Source organism: Myxine glutinosa, chromosome 7 (assembly GCF_964187855.1).
Source record: "Myxine glutinosa chromosome 7, kmMyxGlut1.1, whole genome shotgun sequence".
Classification (NCBI taxonomy): Eukaryota; Metazoa; Chordata; class Myxini; order Myxiniformes; family Myxinidae; genus Myxine; species Myxine glutinosa.
Genome location: NC_136267.1, coordinates 68,931,923 through 68,951,610, shown reverse-complemented (window position 1 = coordinate 68,951,610; position 19,688 = coordinate 68,931,923). Strand labels below are relative to the sequence as shown.

Below are 19,688 nucleotides of genomic sequence, written 5' to 3'. Positions count from 1 at the left end.
CACTCACCGCAGGCAGGTTGGTGGTCTTTCTGTCTTCTACCGACTCCTCTCCGGCCTTGCTCCCCCAGCTCTCTCTGTGCTCTGTCCCCCCAATATTCCTTCAGGTCGCACAAGATCTGCCTGCAACCCTCTTCTGGTTAAACTGCCAAAGTCTAGGCTCTCTGCTCACCTTCACTCTTTCATTCCCCTTTTCTCCCGCCTCTGGAACAAACTCCCCCACTCCCTTCAATCCCACTCCTCCCTCCAGGTCTTTAAAACAGCTGTTCACCACCATCTCTTATCTTCCCCCATCGAAAACCTTGATCTTTTCTACCCCCGGTAATTCACCCCAGAGTCCTTGCAGTGTTCATATGTTTTAATCCTCTCCCACCTCCCCCCAAGTCCTCCCGATGTCCCTGCTCTCAAATGTTGTGTTTGTGTCCTTCCCCCTCTCTTTTGTGTCCTTCCCCCTCTCTCCCCATCTTGTCTACCGCTCCCCTTGTTTTTTGTGTTTTGTGTGTCGGTTTGTCTTTTTGTGTGATTAATGTTAGCTCTTTCACGAGCCTCGATCTTGTATACAAAAAAAAATAAAAAAAAATAAAATCCCAATGAGTCGCAGAAGTCCTTTGCTGAGATGCCATGGCTGGTGAGAGAGGTACCCACACCCAGCCAGTTGGAATGATGACAGTTGAAGTCGCCACATATGAGGAAGAGAGAGTTGGGATGAGTGGATAGAAGTTGGTCCACGTTGTCAGATAGCGAGATGTAAATAGAGTCGTCATTGTTTGGAGGACGGTACAGAACACATATGAACAAAAGGTGGGGGCAGAGAGGAAGCCGTAGCCAGAGTTACTCCTGGGGGTGGGGTGGATAGAGGGCAGTGCAAGGAGAATGAGGAAGAGAGTTTGTTGATAAAGATAGCACCCCAGCACCAGGACGAGGCTCAGGTCTATCATCCCGGAGGAGGGAGTAACCAGGAAGAGTTATTAAGGAATCAGAGACATCTTGAAGGAGGAAAGTTTCTGTTAAGCAGATTACATCTGGTTTGTCAAAAGTAACCTGTGTGGAGAGATCAATCAGGTTTGAGCAAAGGCCCCCGGTTGTTTGAGATCCATACCGTTAAGGAAGAGGGAGGGGGGCATCGGGTGCAGGACAGGGGACGGGTAAGGTGAGATGAGGGGTGAGTCGGGGAGGTAGGGAGAGCTGTTGATCGTGTGTCAGAGATTGAAGAAGAGCTCGGAGAAAGGGAACGATGAGGAGGACAAAAGGTTTGATGGTGATGGGATGAGGCACAGTGAGGGGTGTGAGGGGGGGCAGAGTGTGGGAGAAGGTTGGAGGTGGAGGTATGAGATGGAAGGGAGAGGAAGTGGGGAGGAGGCATCTTTAGTTTTGAAGGCAGCTTTAGCTTTCGTTTTTGAAGTTTTGAAGTTGAGTGGTGAGGGGAGAGTTTTGAGGGGGAGGAGGAGATTTGAAGGGGAGGGGCAAGGGGGGAGATTTGTAGGGGAGGGGCGAGTTTAATAGGGGAGGGGGAGTTTAGAAGGGAAGGGGCAAGGGGGGAATTTCGGAGTAGAGGAGTGAGGGGGGAGTTTAGGAGGGGATGGGTGAGAGGGGAGTTTAGAAAGTGGACGATTAATGACAAACGAACATTTATTACAAACTGGGGTTATTGTGATTTTCAAGTCAGAGATCTGTTTGAAAACGATAGAGGAGGGGTGGAATGAAGGTGAGTTTAGAGAATGTGGAGAGGAAGGACTGTGAGAGATTTACTTTTTTTTTGAAGTGGCATGATTTGATGAAATTGAAAAAAGCCTATTTCATCGGAAGAAAAACAGCGTGTTGTAATAAACCACTGAATAAAACATTGCAGGGGAAAGTTTAAATGTATTTAAATAATATTTAAACAAAACCGTGAAAAACAATCTGGGAAAAGTCCCTGAAGTGAGGGCGTGGATCTGAGAATGAAGGAGAAAGGGTTGAATGAGTATGGTGGAAACTAGATTTGGAAAGGTGAGTATCGGCTGGAGAGGTAGAAGAAAAAGTATATAAAGGGGGTGGGGGCGAGACAACAAGCACGTGGTCGTGGGCGGGGACAGCGTGGAGAGGAGAGAAGAAAAGAAGAAAGTAAATTTTTTTTAATTTTTTTATTTCAAACGTTAAGAAAGGGTAAGATGTCCAGGCGTGGTAGAGGGAGAAAATAAAATCAAAGAAAAAAGCAACACAGTGAAGGAAATAACTTAAATTTACAAAATACTGATGGGGGTAGGGAGCCCAGAGTGACCAGGCCGCGCATGCAGTGCGAACAAAAAAACGACTAATTACACACAAGTTTGCACGAATTACAAACCAAAATGAACTAGAAACACAAAGTAACACATACACAGTAAAATAACTTGTGGACATTTGACAAAGACACGAATGGGAAAATACTTAAACTTTGATGATGTGGAGAGCTCGAAGGACGCTTCGGCGCCGGAGGAACCAGAAGCTGCAGTTCCAATCTTGTCTTAAGGGTAAAAAGTTAGGGTTAGATGTTTCCTATGCGTATTGAGTTCCCAGCCAGTGGTTCTCTTTTTCCCATCAGTTTCCTTATGGTATTGGAAGAGAAGCATTGTTTGTGGCTCTGGAATCTTTTGAAAGGGAAAACCTTTTCACTTCCCCTTGATTATAGCACATATTGTCATCAAATTTGGAAGATGGAAAAGAAATACAAGCCTGGAAGGGTGATGTTGGTTAATAAACACTTTATAATTAAAAAAACAATTGTCCAGTAACCAACAGTAAAAAATGTTTTAATAAATGAGAATAATTTTTTACCCTTCCCAGAGGAGAGGGTATTGATTGCATTTGGGTCCGTTTGAATGTTTGTCCACAAAGAATGTGCTGACGTAGGCCACAAACGCCACCTATGGGCAGCCTATAGGTATAAACGTTATCTTTTTCAACCAGTACAGTACCTCTATAAAGTATGTAAATTAGAATGCGGGTACGTCTATGAAGTATGGACAATTAGAATGTGAGTACGTCTATAAAGTATATAAAATTAGAATGCGGGAATGTCTATAAAGTATGTAAAATTAGAATGCGGGCATGTCCATAAAGAATGTAAAATTAGAATGTGAGTATGTCTATAAAGTATGTACAATTAGAATGTGAGTATGTCTATAAAGAATGTAAAATTAGAATGTGAGTATGTCTATAAAGTATGGACAATTAGAATGCGAGCATGTCTATAAAGTATATAAAATTAGAACGCGGGAATGTCTATAAAGTATGTAAAATTAGAATGCGGGCATGTCTATAAAGAATGTAAAATTAGAATGTGAGTATGTCTATAAAGTATGTACAATTAGAATGTGAGTATGTCACGAAAGTATGTAAAATTAGAATGCGGGAATGTCGATAAAGAATGTAAAATTAGAATGTGAGTACGTCTATAAAGTATATAAAATTAGAATGCGGGCATGTCTATAAAGTATGTAAAATTAGAATGCGAGCATGTCTATAAAGTATGTAAAATTAGAATGCGGGCATGTCTATAAAGTAAGTAAAATTAGAATGCGGGCATGTCTATAAAGAATGTAAAATTAGAATGTGAGTATGTCTATAAAGTATGTACAGTTAGAATGTGAGTATGTCTTGAAAGTATGTAAAATTAGAATGTGAATATGTCTATAAAGTATGTACAATTAGAATGTGAGTATGTCTATAAAGTGTGAATTATTAGAATGCGAGCATGTCTATAAAGTATGCACAATTAGAATGTGAGTACGTCTATAAAGTATGTACAATTAGAATGTGAGTACGTCTATAAAGTATGTTCAATTAGAATGTGAGTATGTCTATAAAGTATGTGCAATTATATTGTGAGTATGTCTATAAAGTATGTGAAATTAGAATGCGAGTACATCGACAAGATATGTAAAATGAGAATGTGAGCATGTCTATAAAGTATGTAATCTTAGAATGTGAATATGTCTATAAAGTATGTGAAATTAGAATGTGAGTACATCTATAAAGTATGTACACGTAGAATGTGAGTATGTCTCTAAAGTATGTGAAATGAGAATGCGTGAATGTCTATAAAGTATGTAAAATTAGAATGCGGGCATGTCTAGAAAGAATGTAAAATTAGAATATGAATATGTCTATAAAGTATGTACAATTAGAATGTGAGAATGTCTATAAAGTGTGAATTATTAGAATGCGAGCATGTCTATAAAGTATGCACAATTAGAATGTGAGTACGTCTATAAAGTATGTACAATTAGAATGTGAGTACGTCTATAAAGTATGTACAATTAGAATGTGCGTATGTCTATAAAGTATGTGCAATCATATTGTGAGTATGTCTATAAAGTATGAGAAATTAGAATGCGAGTACATCGATAAAGTATGTACAATTAGAATGTGAGTACGTCTATAAAGTATGTACAATTAGAATGTGAGTATGTCTATAAAGTATGTGCAATCATATTGTGAGTATGTCTATAAAGTATGTGAAATTAGAATGCGAGTACATCGATAAAGTATGTAAAATTAGAATGTGAGCATGTCTATAAAGTATGTAAAATTATATTGTGAGTATGTCTATAAAGTATGTGAAATTAGAATGCGAGTACATCGATAAAGTATGTAAAATTAGAATGTGAGCATGTCTATAAAGTATGTAAAATTAGAATGCGCGCATGTCTAGAAAGAATGTAAAATTAGAATGTGAATGTCTATAAAGGATGTACAATTAGAATGCGAGTATGTCTATAACAACAACACAACAACATGCATTTTAAAAGGCCATTTTCCCTGCTAGAGCGGGGGTTAGCCTTGCGGTCCCCATGACAATCTTCTCCATTTTGCCCTATTTTCTGCATCTCTCCTTGTTAACCCCCTTGCCCGCATTTCTTCTTCCACCATCTTTAGCCAAGTCTTTCTCGGTCTTTCTCGGTCTTCCCCGTCTTCTACTTCCTTCTACATTCATTTCCATCACTCTTCTCAACCAGTCACTTTCATCCTTCCTCAACACATGACCAAACCATCTCAACGTGTTCCTCTTCACAGCATCAATCACAGGCTCTATTCCCATCATCTTTCGCAATTCATCATTTGTCTTCCTCTCTCTCAACGATACTCCGCACATACGTCGAACCATTCGCATTTCCACCCTTTCCAACCTTCGTTGCTGCTCTACGTTCATTACCCATGTCTCGCTCCCATAAATCATAACACTTCTCACACATGCAGCATACACCTTTCCCTTCAGCTTCAACGACACTCCCCTCATCATCAGCACGCCACTCAATTCCCGAAACTTCTTCCATGCACATCTCACTCGAGCAACCGTTGCCGAGTCTGATCCACCTTCTCCATTCAGCATGTCTCCGAGGTAGCAAAATGTTTTCACACCTTCCAGCTTCACGCCGTCTCCAAGATCCAACTCAACATTTCCTCCATCTGCAGCTCCCTCTGTGCACACCTTACATTTGAATGTAGCTGCCACACTGGTTAAAGACCCTCTCAGACCACTACATTTTTGATGAACCCACTCAACGCACATTGTACACTGAATGGAGTTCACTCCGACACCCTTCCTACACACAGCACAGGGCCACTTCCCAGTTCTTTCCACCTCACCACATGCTTTACGACTTGCCATCACCTTCGTCTTTCCGATATTCACCTTCAGACCTTTTGTCTCCATACATTCCTTCCACGTGTTCATCTTTTCCTTCAGTCCAACCATACTTTCCGCAATCAACACCAGATCATCTGCAAACAACAACTCCCACGGTAAACCCTCCTTTACATTCTGAGCCAGCACCTCCATCACAGCTACAAATAGTAGTGGACTTAGTACCGACCCCTGATGCACTCCCACCTTCACCTCAAACTCACCACTGTTCCCGTCCTTCGTCCTTACAGCTGTGCGCACTCTTTTGTACATTGCCATCACTACTCTGATCAACCATTCCTCCACTCCTAACTTCCTCAATGCCCATGTCAATACTTTGCGTGGAACCCGATCGAATGCTTTCTCCAGATCAACAAACCCAAGAAACAACTTCTTCCTCTTCTCCATGTACTTCTCCTGCAACTGCCTCACAATGAAAAGCGCGTCTGTCATTCCTCTTCCTGGCATGAATCCAAACTGCATTTCGTCGATCTTCACTTTCTTCCTTATCCTCCTCTCCAACACCCTTTCCAATACCTTCATTCCATGCTCCAATAACTTTATCGCTCGGTACGAGCCACACTCCAGAGGGTCACCTTTCCCCTTGTATAGAGGGACGAGGGTACTCAGTTCCCAATCCACTGGAATGCGGCCTTCTTTCACCACCAGATTACAGATCTCTGTCATTCTCTTCACACCCCAACTTCCTGCTGCCTTCAACATATCTCCTACAACTCCCGTCGGCCCTCCCGCTTTTCTACCCTTCATTGCTTTTATCGCTTCCTCAACTTCCTTCTCAGTTATCTTCTCTGCTGGTCCTAAAACTGGGTTACTCTCTATGTTGCCATCCCATTCATTCTCTGTATTCAACAGCATTTCCATATATCTTTTCCATCTTCCTTTAATTCCATCTGGGTTGACAACAATTTGTCCCACTTCATCCTTCAAGCAACTCACCCCCATCACATCACACCTCTCTTTCGCTATCTGCTTTGCAATCCTGAATACTGCTTTCTGACCCTCTTCCAAATCCAAGCGTTCTCCGAACATTTTCCTACATGCCTCCTGCGCCTTTGCTACCTCTTTCTTTGCAGCCTTCCTGGCTGCCTTATAACTTTCATGCTCTGCTGTTTCTGCTCCCGTACCCTTCGCCTTCTGCCACTCCTTGAACTGCTTCTTCTTCTCGTCAATCCTCTTTCCAACTTCATCATCCCACCACCATGTTTCCGAGTGCCTCGGTGGTCCTTTTGTCCATCCACATACCTCACCAACGGCTCCCAACAGACTAGCTTTCATTGACATCCAACCACTTTCAAGCTCAACCACATCATCATCGACCCTACTCAGCCTCTCTTTGAATGCGTCCCTTACTGTCACCTCTTTCAACCTCCACACCTTCGTTCTCGTTTGGTACTTCACCCGCCGAGCTCTCCTTGCACCTTTCACCCTTACGTCGCAGACAACCAAGTGGTGCTGTGAAACAGCCTCCTCCCCCGGGATCACCTTTGTGTCCCGGAGGTGCCTCCTATCTCGCCTACGCACCATCAGGTCGTCAACGGTTGTCGTCGACCCACCTGACGTGTATGTAACAAGCTTATTATCCTCTTTGTGGAACTGAGTATTACAAATCAACAAATCAGCTCCATCAGCAAACTCCAAAATCCTTTCACCTTCTCCATTTCTCACACCATATCCGTAACCCCCATGAACTCCGTCAAAACCATCCATACTCCTTCCCACATGTCCATTTAGGTCTCCTCCTACCACAACAACTTCCTCATCTTTCACGTTTTCCATCAGCTTCTCTATTGCACACCAGAACTTGTACTTCTCTTCATCGCTTCGACCAACCTGCGGAGCATATCCCGAGATGACGTTCACCAAGAGCTTTCCAATCATCATTTTCACCATCATCAACCTATCACTCACTCTAGTCACACTCACCACACTGTCTACAAACTCCTCAGAAAACAGGACACCAACACCATTCACGCCCTCCGGGCACCCTTGCCACACAAACTTGTATTTCTGTCCCTGCCTACCCTTCACCATTCTCACACCACTTCCCTTCCATCTCGTCTCTTGCACACAACATATGTCCACTCTTCTTCTGACCAATACTTCCACCACTTCTCCTGATCTCCCTGTCATTGTCCCTACATTCCATGTCCCAAACCTCAGAAACCGATCTCCACTTCGGGCTGCACCCTGCCCACATGTAGTTGTAATTGTCATGGTTCTCTTTTTGAGGCAATGTTTTTATGGCCGGATGCCCTTCCTGACACCAACCCTCTTAGTCTTCTCTTACGACACGCAGGGATACAGCGTACCTATTCTTATCCACGGTACACACTGGGAAACGTTTAAAACATGGGAATTCTGGGGGGTGGGGGGGGGGGCATCAGCATCACGGTATAAACATATTTAAATAAATATTTAAACAAAACCATGAAAACAATCTGGGAAAAGTCTCTAATACTCTAGTAGCTCATGGTGGTTGAGTATGCACTTTATTGTACAGACCTAAACTCTTCAGGAATCCACTAATTGAAGGTCCAGGAACAATATTTGGTTGGTAACACATTTGCCACTGACGGCGAAATAGCTGAAATGGCCATACCCCTTTTTGGGCCACGCCCCCTTTTTTGCCGTGACTGTATCTACAGAACCGTTGGACCTAGGAGGTTGCCCGACCACTCAAAATTTGCGCAATGGCCACATTATGGGGGGTCAGTAATACATTTTCATATCCAAAAGTCAATGGTTTTTAAGATAATTGCCAAAAACCGATTTCAACATGTTACGAACTACAATTGTATGATACCACCAAGGCCACAACATTATATGACACTTATACCTTTTGCATCATCCTATTTTGGAATTTACTTATTTGGATTTCTACACTTTTCGCCTTTACTACAGCCACAAAACGTGACACATTTAATGTTCCTGTCTCTGCAAGTGCACGTTTTGGTACTCATACATGCTCTTGGGCATTTGCATGGAGGAGGCAGGTCATCGGGCCTGCACGATACTGGCAGTATCACTGGTGTTATGCCAACGTCCGTGGTTTGGTGACGGCAGGAGTGGATCTGGTTTGGTGACGGCAGGAGTTGGGGCTTGCAACCACATCTTACACTGAAGAAATGCTCGCTTTATGTGTTCTCGTAGCGTTGATGAACAGCACACAAGCTGGTTGAAGTCCAGTTCTTTCTTGGAGTTGTGGTACTGCTCCCATCAATATTCATCGAAAGTGGAACAGTCGGTCTTCTTTAATCCAGACACAAGGAACTTTTCAGCATTGCTTGTTATCTGTGGTGACAGTTCTTCTACACCAAACCCTTCCAGTAGGGAGAGATCGATGGATGCTTTCAGGCCAGACAGCTTTGGACCCACCTTGCTGGTACTGTCGCAACCGCTGAGAGCATGAATGGCTGGGAGACACGACACCAAACCGTTGTCCAGTTGATCAACCAACATGTGGACTGGTACAGTTTTCTTTGTTTTCCGGTTACCAAGCTTCACGTACAGCTTTTGTAGTTGCCAGGTTGTGTTGAAGTGGAAGATGAGGTTGACAAAGACATCTGTGTCAGGCGAGTCGACCAAGACTGATTGAACCCCGTGTTTCACAACACCATCATTAATATGGAACATGATTCTGTCGTCGGCTTCTTCTTGGTTGCTTGAGAGCTCTGTGATCTGTGTTTCAGTGCCAGCTAACAGTTTCCTGCATTCACCCCCATATACTCCTCCAAAGAATATTTCCTTGTCCGACTCGACATTCTGCAGCATCCACTTGAAGACATACTCCTGCAACCGAACTTTGTTCAACATTGAGCTCCAGAACATATCAAGATCGACAGGGAGTTTCTGATTGTCAGACCCAATGGTGATTGTGATTTGTTCTGAGGAACTTCGCTGTGCTCGTTCCATTTGCTTGATTGATGATTTTTGATAAACATCAAAAATAATGTCTATTCTTGTGGACACGGAGCCTGTAGCAAGAATCCTGTTGGAAAGACTCTCAGCCAATTCCCCGAATGTGTGAAGGCCCATCTTTTTCATCGGTAGTTTACGCACAAGTGCCATGAAGTCCACTATTGTCATCTGAGCGTCACTCTTTACATTCCTCGTCTCCTGTGGAAGGCGACTGACAAGTTCCCTGGCTAAGGAGGCTTTATCGGGCTTCTTCAATTTGATGCCATCTTTACATTCAGTGGTGAGGAACTGGGATGTGCTGGTCAATTCATACTTCAGGAGTTCTAGCATGCTGTACCCTCTTTCTCTAGCATAGTCAATGTACCTAACCGTTTCCGCTGCATCCTTTTTCGCCATCGATTTCTTCGCTGTGAACGGAGTAGAAGTACGTTTCACGAAAACAGTCTTGCGGTTGGTAGGGATTGTATCATGTAGGTGCTTCTCTTCGGCCTCTACTTGCTTCTCGGTGCGACGCCATGTTGTTTTATGGGATACCGCTGCCTGCATGCAGGCTCAACGACAAAACACCCATGACCGGAATTTCTAGCCATGTCTAGACTCTAGTCTAGACTCTAGACTAAATTCTAGTCTAGACTCTAGTCTAGACTCTAGTCTTGACTCTAGTCTAGACTCTAGTCTAGTCTAGACTCTTCAGGAATCAAGTAATTGAACAATAGGAACAGGAACAGGAACAATTACGAATAATATTGTAGTTCGTAACATGTTGAAATCGGTTTTTGGCAATTATCTTAAAAACCATTGACTTTTGGATATGAAAATGTATTACTGACCCCCCATAATGTGGCCATTGCGCAAATTTTGAGTGGTCGCGCAACCTCCTAGGTCCAACGGTTCTGTAGATACAGTCACGGCAAAAAAGGGGGCGTGGCCCAAAAAGGGCTGTGGCCATTTCAGCTATTTCGCCGTCAGTGGCAAATGTGTTACCAACCAAATATTGTTCCTGGACCTTCAATTAGTGGATTCCTGAAGAGTTTAGGTCTGTACAATAAAGTGCATACTCAACCACCATGAGCTACTCTAGTATAAGTGAGAACGTGGATTTGAGAGAGAAGGAGCAGGGGCGGAAGCAAAACGAGATATAGGGGGCGGGGCACAAGTCGAGACGAGGAGGCCGCATGAGACACCAGGCCGCACGAGGCGCGAACAAAGAAACGACTAATTACACACAAATTTGCAACAATTACAAAACCAAAACCAAATAGAAACACACAATAACACATACACAACAAAATACGCAGCGGAAATTTGACAAAGAAACGAACGGGAAAACACTCAAACTTTGATGCCGTGGAGAGATCGAAGCAAGCCCCGTCGCTCGAGGGACCGGAAGTCCGGATGTCTATAAAGTGTGAATTATTAGAATGCGAGCATGTCTATAAAGTATGCACAATTAGAATGTGAGTACGTCTATAAAGTATGTACAATTAGAATGTGAGCATGTCTATAAAGTATGTGCAATTATATTGTGAGTATGTCTATAAAGTATGTGAAATTAGAATGTGAGTACATCGATAAAGTATGTAAAATTAGAATGTGAGCATGTCTATAAAGTATGTAAAATTATATTGTGAGTATGTCTATAAAGTATGTGCAATTAGAATGTGAGAATGTCTATAAAGTATGTAAAATTAGAATGCGAGTATGTCTATGAAGTATGTACAATTAGAATGTGAGTACATCTATAAAGTATGTACAATTAGAATGTGAGTATATCTCTAAAGTATGTAAAATTAGAATGTGGGAATATCTATAAAGTATGTGAAATTAGAATGCGAGTACATCGATAAAGTATGGAAAATTAGAATGTGAGCATGTCTATAAAGTTTGCAGCCTGGTGTTGGCTTAGTGGTTAGGGTGCTGGCTTGGGATCCTAGGATTCTGGGTTGAAATCCTGGTTGATCGCTGAATTAATGCCGGGGGGTTGACTCAGCCTGTCATCCTTCAGAGGTCGGCAAATTGAGTACCAGCTCACTGGTAATTCCCTGCGTGTTGCAAGAGGCGACTAACAGGGTTGGCAGTGGGAAGGGCAGCCGGCCATAAAATATTGCTTCAAAAAGGGGACAATGGTGCCCCAAAAAGGCCAACCCCTGCTCTGAGGGGAAAAATAGCCTCCAACGGTGGTTCTTCTATAAAGTATGTACAATTGGAATGTGAGTATGTCTATAAAGTGTACAATTGGAATGTGAATGAAATGAATGAATGAATGATCGTTTTAAAGGCCATTTTCCCCGCTAGAGCGGGGGTTAGCCTCGCGGGCCCCATGACAATCATGGTTCCCTGTTTGAGGCAATGTTTTTTATGGCCGGATGCCCTTCCTGACGTCAACCCTTGGTCACGCTCTTACGATGCGCAGGGATACGGTGTACCTATTCTAAACCGGGGTACACACCGGGATCATTCATCCCAGCAAGCTGGTACTCAATTTGCTGACCTCAGAAGGATGACAGGCTGAGTCAACCCCCCTGGCGTTAATTCAGCGATCGACCGGGATTCGAACCCAAGATCCTAGGATCCCAAGCCGGCACCCTAACCGCAAAGCCAACACCAGGCTACACCAATACAATTGGAATGTGAGTAGGCCTATAAAGTGTGTACAATTAGAATGTATGTCTTTAAAGTATGTACAGTACAATTAGAATGTGAGTATGTCTATAAAGTATGTACAATTAGAATGTGAGTGTCTATAAAGTATGTGCAATTATAATGTATGTCTATAAAGTATGTACAGTACAATTAGAATGCGAGTTCGTCTCTAAAATACGTACTATAAAAGCACAAAACAAGTCCAGGCGAGGGTCCGATTGCCAATACATTTTCACCATTGGAGCGCCTCCTGTATCATTTTTTAAAAATGATAATTATGACGTCACATGTCACGAGATGTGGGCGCCATCTTGGAAAAACGGAGAAAGTTTTTATGTCTATATCTCCGAAACCACTCCATAGGAAACAAGATACACACAAGCTGAAACACAGCAAGAGGAAAGGCAAAGCGAGGATCAAACAGAAAAAGAAACAAAGCAACCGAAAAACTGATAAAATAAAAGAGGTGAGGGAGCGGGGGGGGAAAAACAAGACCAAAAGTCTAACACTAACAGCGGCGTAGCCGGGCTTGGAAAATGTTATAAACCACAAACACATATTATTAGCTTTTTAAACAGTCGTTAATGCTGCTTATAACATTAAACAAAGAAATTTTGAGGAATCCCGACATCCGTGAGGTAAGTTTTACTTACAGAACTGAGCGAAGATCAACTGTAATCTATGTACCCCATAAGGGTTAGAGGTGTGCTCTTTTTCCAAACAGCTAGCTAGCGCTTGCCAAGCCAGCCATTCTTTAACGGTTTTAAATGGAGTGCTTGCTCGAATGCTTAAACCACTTGGCGATCTCTCCACAAGAAACTTGGTAAATGAACACACCCAATGTTCTTGAGACCCGACCATAGATCTACTGTAATCCATATACCCCAAAGAGGAATGACCCTTCCTGCCATTCCCGTAGTGAGCGGGTGAACTTTCAAATTAAAATGTTGGTCAGTGGACTCAGGAGTCGTAATGACATCAAAGACGTATTAATGACGTAACGAACACAAAACTGATATATTTTAATTTCTAGTACGTTTGCAGTCCCTACAATGGGATTAGTGTTATGATTAGATTTACTATAATGTTCACGTTACGTCATCATTATTTTGAAAAAGGCATTACTATCAAAAAAAATCGAGGCGAATTCTTTACTTCCTCGGTTATTAATATTAGTGCCGAACACTGCTCATCATTGATCAAGAACCATACACCGCTTCAATCCATTAAATTTCCATTCACGACATTGGGATTAAAGTGTTATGGTTATATTTACGATATCATTATTATTGTTACGAAAACGATACTACTGAAACGATACACTACTGTATTAAGAAACCTGGGCTAAATTTGTCCGAAGCGGTCCGAAGATGAGTCATAATGCCCAAGGCCTACACGTACCATACTGTATTGCTGGAAGAGATGTAACGCCGATGCTTTCAATATTTCATGATCATTTTAACAATCGGTTTGTTTGTTTTCACACTGAATGAAATACGTAAAGGTAGAGCATGGCGATTGTGATATATGACAGGTTCGACGATATGTTCGGCATGAACGGCATGTAAATCAAAATGGCGGAGTGTGGAGAGTTAGCCGCTTGCTAATGACATCAGATGTAATCACAATTCACATCACCCTGTCATGTGACCATATCCTCAGCTCTGATTGGTATACGTTTGAGGGGACATACATACATACATACATACATACACACATACGGATGGACAAACACTGTTTTAGACGGCTTTGCCCTATGCTATGGGCTACGCCCTAAAAATTGAAACATGGCTCATTGTCAAGTACCCCCCATGGCGAACAACATATAATCGTGATGTCGTCAGTGCCTTCATAATGACGTCATAATTAGACAAGTAGAATGCTTGATCCGATCAGTTTGGAATTTTAAAGCATGATATACAAAAAAATTGTATGGGACAATTAAATTGACGACTTCATCAGTCACATGGTTCGACAGCCATATTGGATTGAACATAAATTTACGTCATCAATAAACCACACAAACCCAGCAGCTAATAAACACCACACGAAATATACCACACAAACATGTCCTGGTGAGAGCCTGCAATCTCTGATTACTCTTTCTTGTTTTTACGATTGTTTCAGTTCAATTAATCCAAAAGACCATTCCTCTTCATGAGACTATAGTATTAATAAAGGCACCATACCATTGTGGTGTACAATGTGCAGACAATCCCAGTTGTTAAAACCAGCATCCAGATATTCAACTTTGTTGCTGTTGAAAAAAATGAAACGAAAGTTAAGGCTATAGAGGAATATTGAGGAAGGGCTGGAGTGTTGTGAAGTGGGAAAAATGGCATAGGATGTCAATATTTTAAAAATGCACCTTTTACGCAATTTTGAAATCAAGTATTTGGGGCCTCCGCAATGGGGGCATTATAGCAGAGTTTACCAATGTAGTTAAAATTAATGAAAGTATGGTTTGTGTCAAATACAATGGAGCTAAAGTTAGCTTTACACATAAAGGTTATTGAATGACCTTTAAATAAAGCTTTGGTTTGCTCAAAACTGATAATGTTCATGTATTATATTCATACATTTACTATACAGCCACATGTTTCATATATACCTCATTCACAATCATTGAATTTTTCGAAAGAAACATTTGCTACATAATTCTGTTTCTTTATTAGATTGAACGATAAGAATTTGAGACGAGTTCCTTTGTGCCTACACAAGGTGTAAAACATCCTACCTTGGTTCAAAATCACAGCAGGTGCATAAATAATGATACCTGTGTAAAAGACCTGCAACATATAAAGACACATAAGTGATTTTTAATTTTTAAGAAATGTATTACAAATACAAATTATATTCTTGTTATTGCAAAAATGACACCACCCATCTGAACTGATCAAATAGTTTAGAGCCTCATGGGGTGGCAGTTATAGACTATAACGAGTTCAAACGAGAACGCCACTCAGTAGAGCGCATACTCCCGCCGTGGGTCAAGTTGGAATAGTACGATTTCACAAAAGTTTGAGGGAGTAGTTCAGTGACAACACACGACAAGACAACACAAGACAGACACTGCACAGATATATATATATATATATATATATATATATATATATATATATATGATAATGTTTAAAAAAACAAGGCAATTTCACTTACATTTTCGGATTCAGCGTTCAATTCTATATAAGTGAGTGTATTTTGAGGCATGTGTGACTTCAAATAAAATTGTGAGCCAGGAAAAACGTGCGTTTCATTCCTTATTAGGGAAACAACATGTAAAACTGGCCCAAACGTCAAAACAAAACTCGCTCATTTTAAGTCGTACAAGCTAATGCGACCACTCATTCTTCTGGGAAGAATCCCGTGCACATGCTGGTCACACTTAAAAGTCACCTAAGTCTTTATAAGTTCATCAAATACTCACACCGCGATTGACATTCGCTGAGGTAAATGTTTATCTCTTCTGAGGTTAAAAAAAAACTGTTTTAAAGCATTATACGTATCAAACGATAGATATTATGAAACGGGGAAACCTAATACACACTTTGGTGGTTTTAAAATGACAGAATATGTCTTTATTAGAAAAAAAATAAATGAACATTGAAGACGACGCTGCTAACAAAATACACCACTCTAACGCATAACCACGAGTTTAAACTACATTTACAACAAATATGAAAACTATTTTCATATCACAATGTTAAATATAGAATATATAGAAGATAATGTTAAAAAAAAAATGAGCCCTATCTTCCAATGGTAAACAATCCTTCAAAAACTTCTTGGATCAGGAATAATATCCTGAGCTTCACCAAAAACTAATCAATTCTTCCTTATCCCAAGGGCAATCATCCCACAAACTTTCATCCAAATCCGTTCAGAACTTTTCCAGATATCTTGTTCACAAAAACACGAACACACACACACACACACACACACACACACACGCGGACGGACCAAGCCAGCCGCCGACTGAGGGGGAGGGGGGCGAGGTTGCCCCCCCCCCCAAAAAATAGGGTTTGCTTTCTTGTCAGAAACTACACACACAATTTCGATGAAACCTGACCACAACCTTCGTCACGAGTGTTGCACCAAAGTTTGTTCACAACATTAAAAAAAAAAAGATCAGGCCCTATGGGAGTCTACGGGCAGGGGGGTGTGGGGATTGCCCCCTTCCCCCCCCCCCCCCCAAAGTAGGTATTTGCTCTTTTCTCTGAAACTACACACACAATTTTGATGGTGTACCAATGTTTGTTCAAGGCATTAGAAAAATCGGGCCCTAAGGAGGTATATGGAATGGTCGGGGGGGGGGGGGGGGTGGGCGCGGGTTCCCCCCCAAAATAGGTATTTTTTTTCCTTGTTTATTTAAAGTCTTATGATTACGTTAGTTTGATTGTACATGCTGCCCTGTCTTCCAGCAACCACTGAAATTGGTTTGAAATACAGTGATACTGTGTAAAGTACCTTTCGTCAGTGTAGTATACTGCTTTATTCTACCATGTGAGCGCCGAGGGGTATTGCCCCAATTTTTTTTTGTGGCATGGCATTGTACAACGAATACATTTCATGTGTGGGGTTAAAAAAAAACACTGTACATACTTGCAGTTTACTTTACAAAGCAGAGAAATATTTTGCACATAGTAAGTTAAAATTTTCAACAAAGGAATGATACAAATCGCGGACGATTTGATGGCCGTTTATCATATGTTATATGCACGAGCACCAAGCAGTCACACTCCAGGAAATTTGTTTTTAAGGGAAAAAGAACTAAAAAAAGAAAAGAAAAATAATGTGAACGAGGAGATGATGGAAGCGAATACGTACCGTGGCGAAAATGTAAAGGATGAACCCATACATTTTCACTGTTTTGTTGAATCTCATTTCCAAATACTGGGGTAAAAACAAAAGGCGTGGGAAAGTGAGTGAGTCAATGTGAGCGTTTGTCAGAACATCATTTCTGTCTATAAAAAATTATAGAACATCCACTTCTATCTGATGATGAATAACAGCTGCCAGTTCCAGGAAGGCCAATCAGAGGATGTAAAGTATGAATTTGCCTTCGGAAGCAAATAAATAGAGAGGAGGGTGAAACTTAGGATGTTTGCGATTGTAAACGATTATAAACTTTTTTTCCAAAAGTTTTGAAAGATTTGATTAAACTAGTATTCGTGGTCTGATATTCTACTCTAAGGCAGGTCTAGTACTGCCGAATCAGTTTCTTGGCAAGGGGTATGCCGGGTGGTTTGCTATTGCCTTCTCAGGAGTAGTTAGGGTGTGTTCGGTGTTGTTTTTGTTACCCCGCCATTTGTTGGTTGTTGATTTTAGTCCTGCAGGGTGCCACCCTCCCCCCCCCCCCCCCCACCCCCAATTGAATCAGTTTTTCCTTGTCACACACCAAACGTGTCCAACAAGTTTCGTCCGAATCCATCCACAACTTTGAGATATCTTGCTATATATCGTTTTTGGCCCTATCTCTCAATGGTGGAAAATCACTTAAAAAATTGTAGTATCCGGATCAGTCTCCGGATATTCACCAAAATCGAATCATTTCTGATTTGTCACAAACACAACCTCTCCACAAAATTTTGTCCGAATCCGTCCTGAACCTTTTGAGATATCCTGTTCACAAACAAACAAACATACAGACAGGGGTGACACGACAACCTCCACCCATGTTTGGTGGTGGATATAATGACAACACTGTAGACACTAAAATTCCTTCATTCATACGTAGCACTTGGCTATCTTGGCTAGGTATTTAATGTTCTTAAATTTACCTGAGAGTACGACTGTTCAGGTACAATACAACGGACCCTGTGATACAGTGCCCCCTTGTAGGTTAGAGCAGAATTTTGGAATTTGGCCGTCATCACGGCACACAATGGTATACGTTTGCGAAAGACTCCATGGGATCTTGAAGGTCCACCAGAAACCACTGCTGGTCGACATATCCAGCAACCTTTCTTGTCTAATCTGATGATCACTGCGTGCACTCAATGATAAAATGCACTGTGATGCGCCAGGGAAGAATTTTGTGCACACAATAGAATTTAAATTGCAAAATAAAGAGATCACAGCTGAACTGTTAACCTACATGATAATGAAGAATATGATGGAACCTTTATATGGTGATAGAATGATCTACATGGTATGGACTGAACAACAAATAACATCAAGAAAGTTTCTTTCCCACTGGTGTTAATTTATTTTTTTAATATTGAAACTACTAAAGTTTGCATGTCATTATATTTGAAAAATCTTTAATCACTGATATCACTACACACTTTGTTATCAGATTCAATAGTGATACAAAATTCAAGTATCATATATATATATATATATATACTCACCATGATAATTGTTTCAAATGATCATAATAGCAATTGAGTATAATATGGGGCAAGATTCCCCCATTGAATATTTTTCAACCAGAAGGTCCTCTGGTCAGACATTCAGGACACAAAATGTACAACTACGACAATCTTGCCCCATCTTAATAGAATGCAGTATTCATTATTTATTATTAGGATTCTACAGATAGAGGAACAAATAAAAAATATTGTACTTTTTGGTTTTCAGTATTAACCTTGTTGGTAGTTTTAATACGCAGGCGGTAGAACACGGGCAGGAAGATGAACACAGTAATGATCACGTTGAACGATTGTCCAAGGCACATCTGCAGGAACTTAGCACCAAACATATACGTCTCACTAGGGACGCCCAACACCTGGGCAGCAGACATGAAGGTGGAGGTAAGCGAGAGTCCTACAGATACAGGTCCAAGATTCCGTTCGCTGGAGAAAAGGTCTCCTCTTCCTCTGCGGCAAGCATGGTACAGGCCAATGGCTGTAGAAGACACAAAGAGTGACACAAAAATTGCATAGTCCCACAGGCTCATTCGGCTTCCTTCAGCCATGGTGTGCTGTGTCCTGACTTCAATAGGTGTTGTCCCTTAGATTTTATGAAAATGCAACAACGACGTCTTTGATTGCATTGCAGAGCTCTAGTGCTTATGTGGCAACATCTAATGTTGCCAGCCCACCATTATGGAACTTAAAGTGCATTGCGCTTCACCAGTTCAGACCTGCTTTGCCAAATATGTGTTTCTTATGATTGGTTTTTAAAGTTTGCTTTAAACCCTATTGTGTTGCAACATCACTCAGCATTCTGAAAGCCTGCAAACAAAAAAGTTCCAGCTCGTACAAGTTAGTAAACCGCAATCTAACGCAGTACATTTCCCTACTCTTATGTATATGTATCAATATGCTCATTATTGAAGAATATAAAACTACAACGGTACTAGGTAGAGCGTATACCTCCAAAAGGCTGAACAGCTTACGTTTTGTATCCACTGATCTGCCAGATCTGGATTCGGACCTGAACCAAAATCTAATCGGCTTGTTTTTGTCACCTAACCAACTCATCCACCAAGTTTTGTCAAAATAGGTCAACAATTTTT

At 41.4% G+C, this 19,688-nt stretch overlaps 1 protein-coding gene across 1 annotated transcript in view; it reads right to left on the bottom strand.

Annotated features, from left to right (window-relative positions):
* Positions 1–19,154, bottom strand: part of LOC137430757 (sodium/iodide cotransporter-like) — a 127,601-nt gene extending 108,447 nt beyond the window's left edge. The window contains exons 1-4 of the mRNA XM_078781825.1: positions 18,816–19,154; positions 17,054–17,119; positions 14,964–15,015; positions 14,416–14,483 (exon numbers count right to left, since the gene is read on the bottom strand). Of these exons, the coding sequence (XP_078637951.1) occupies positions 14,416–14,483; positions 14,964–15,015; positions 17,054–17,119; positions 18,816–19,145 (516 nt within the window). The 5' untranslated portion in view covers positions 19,146–19,154. The remainder of the gene's footprint in view (positions 1–14,415; positions 14,484–14,963; positions 15,016–17,053; positions 17,120–18,815) is intronic.
* Between the last annotated feature and the right edge of the window lie 534 nt (positions 19,155–19,688).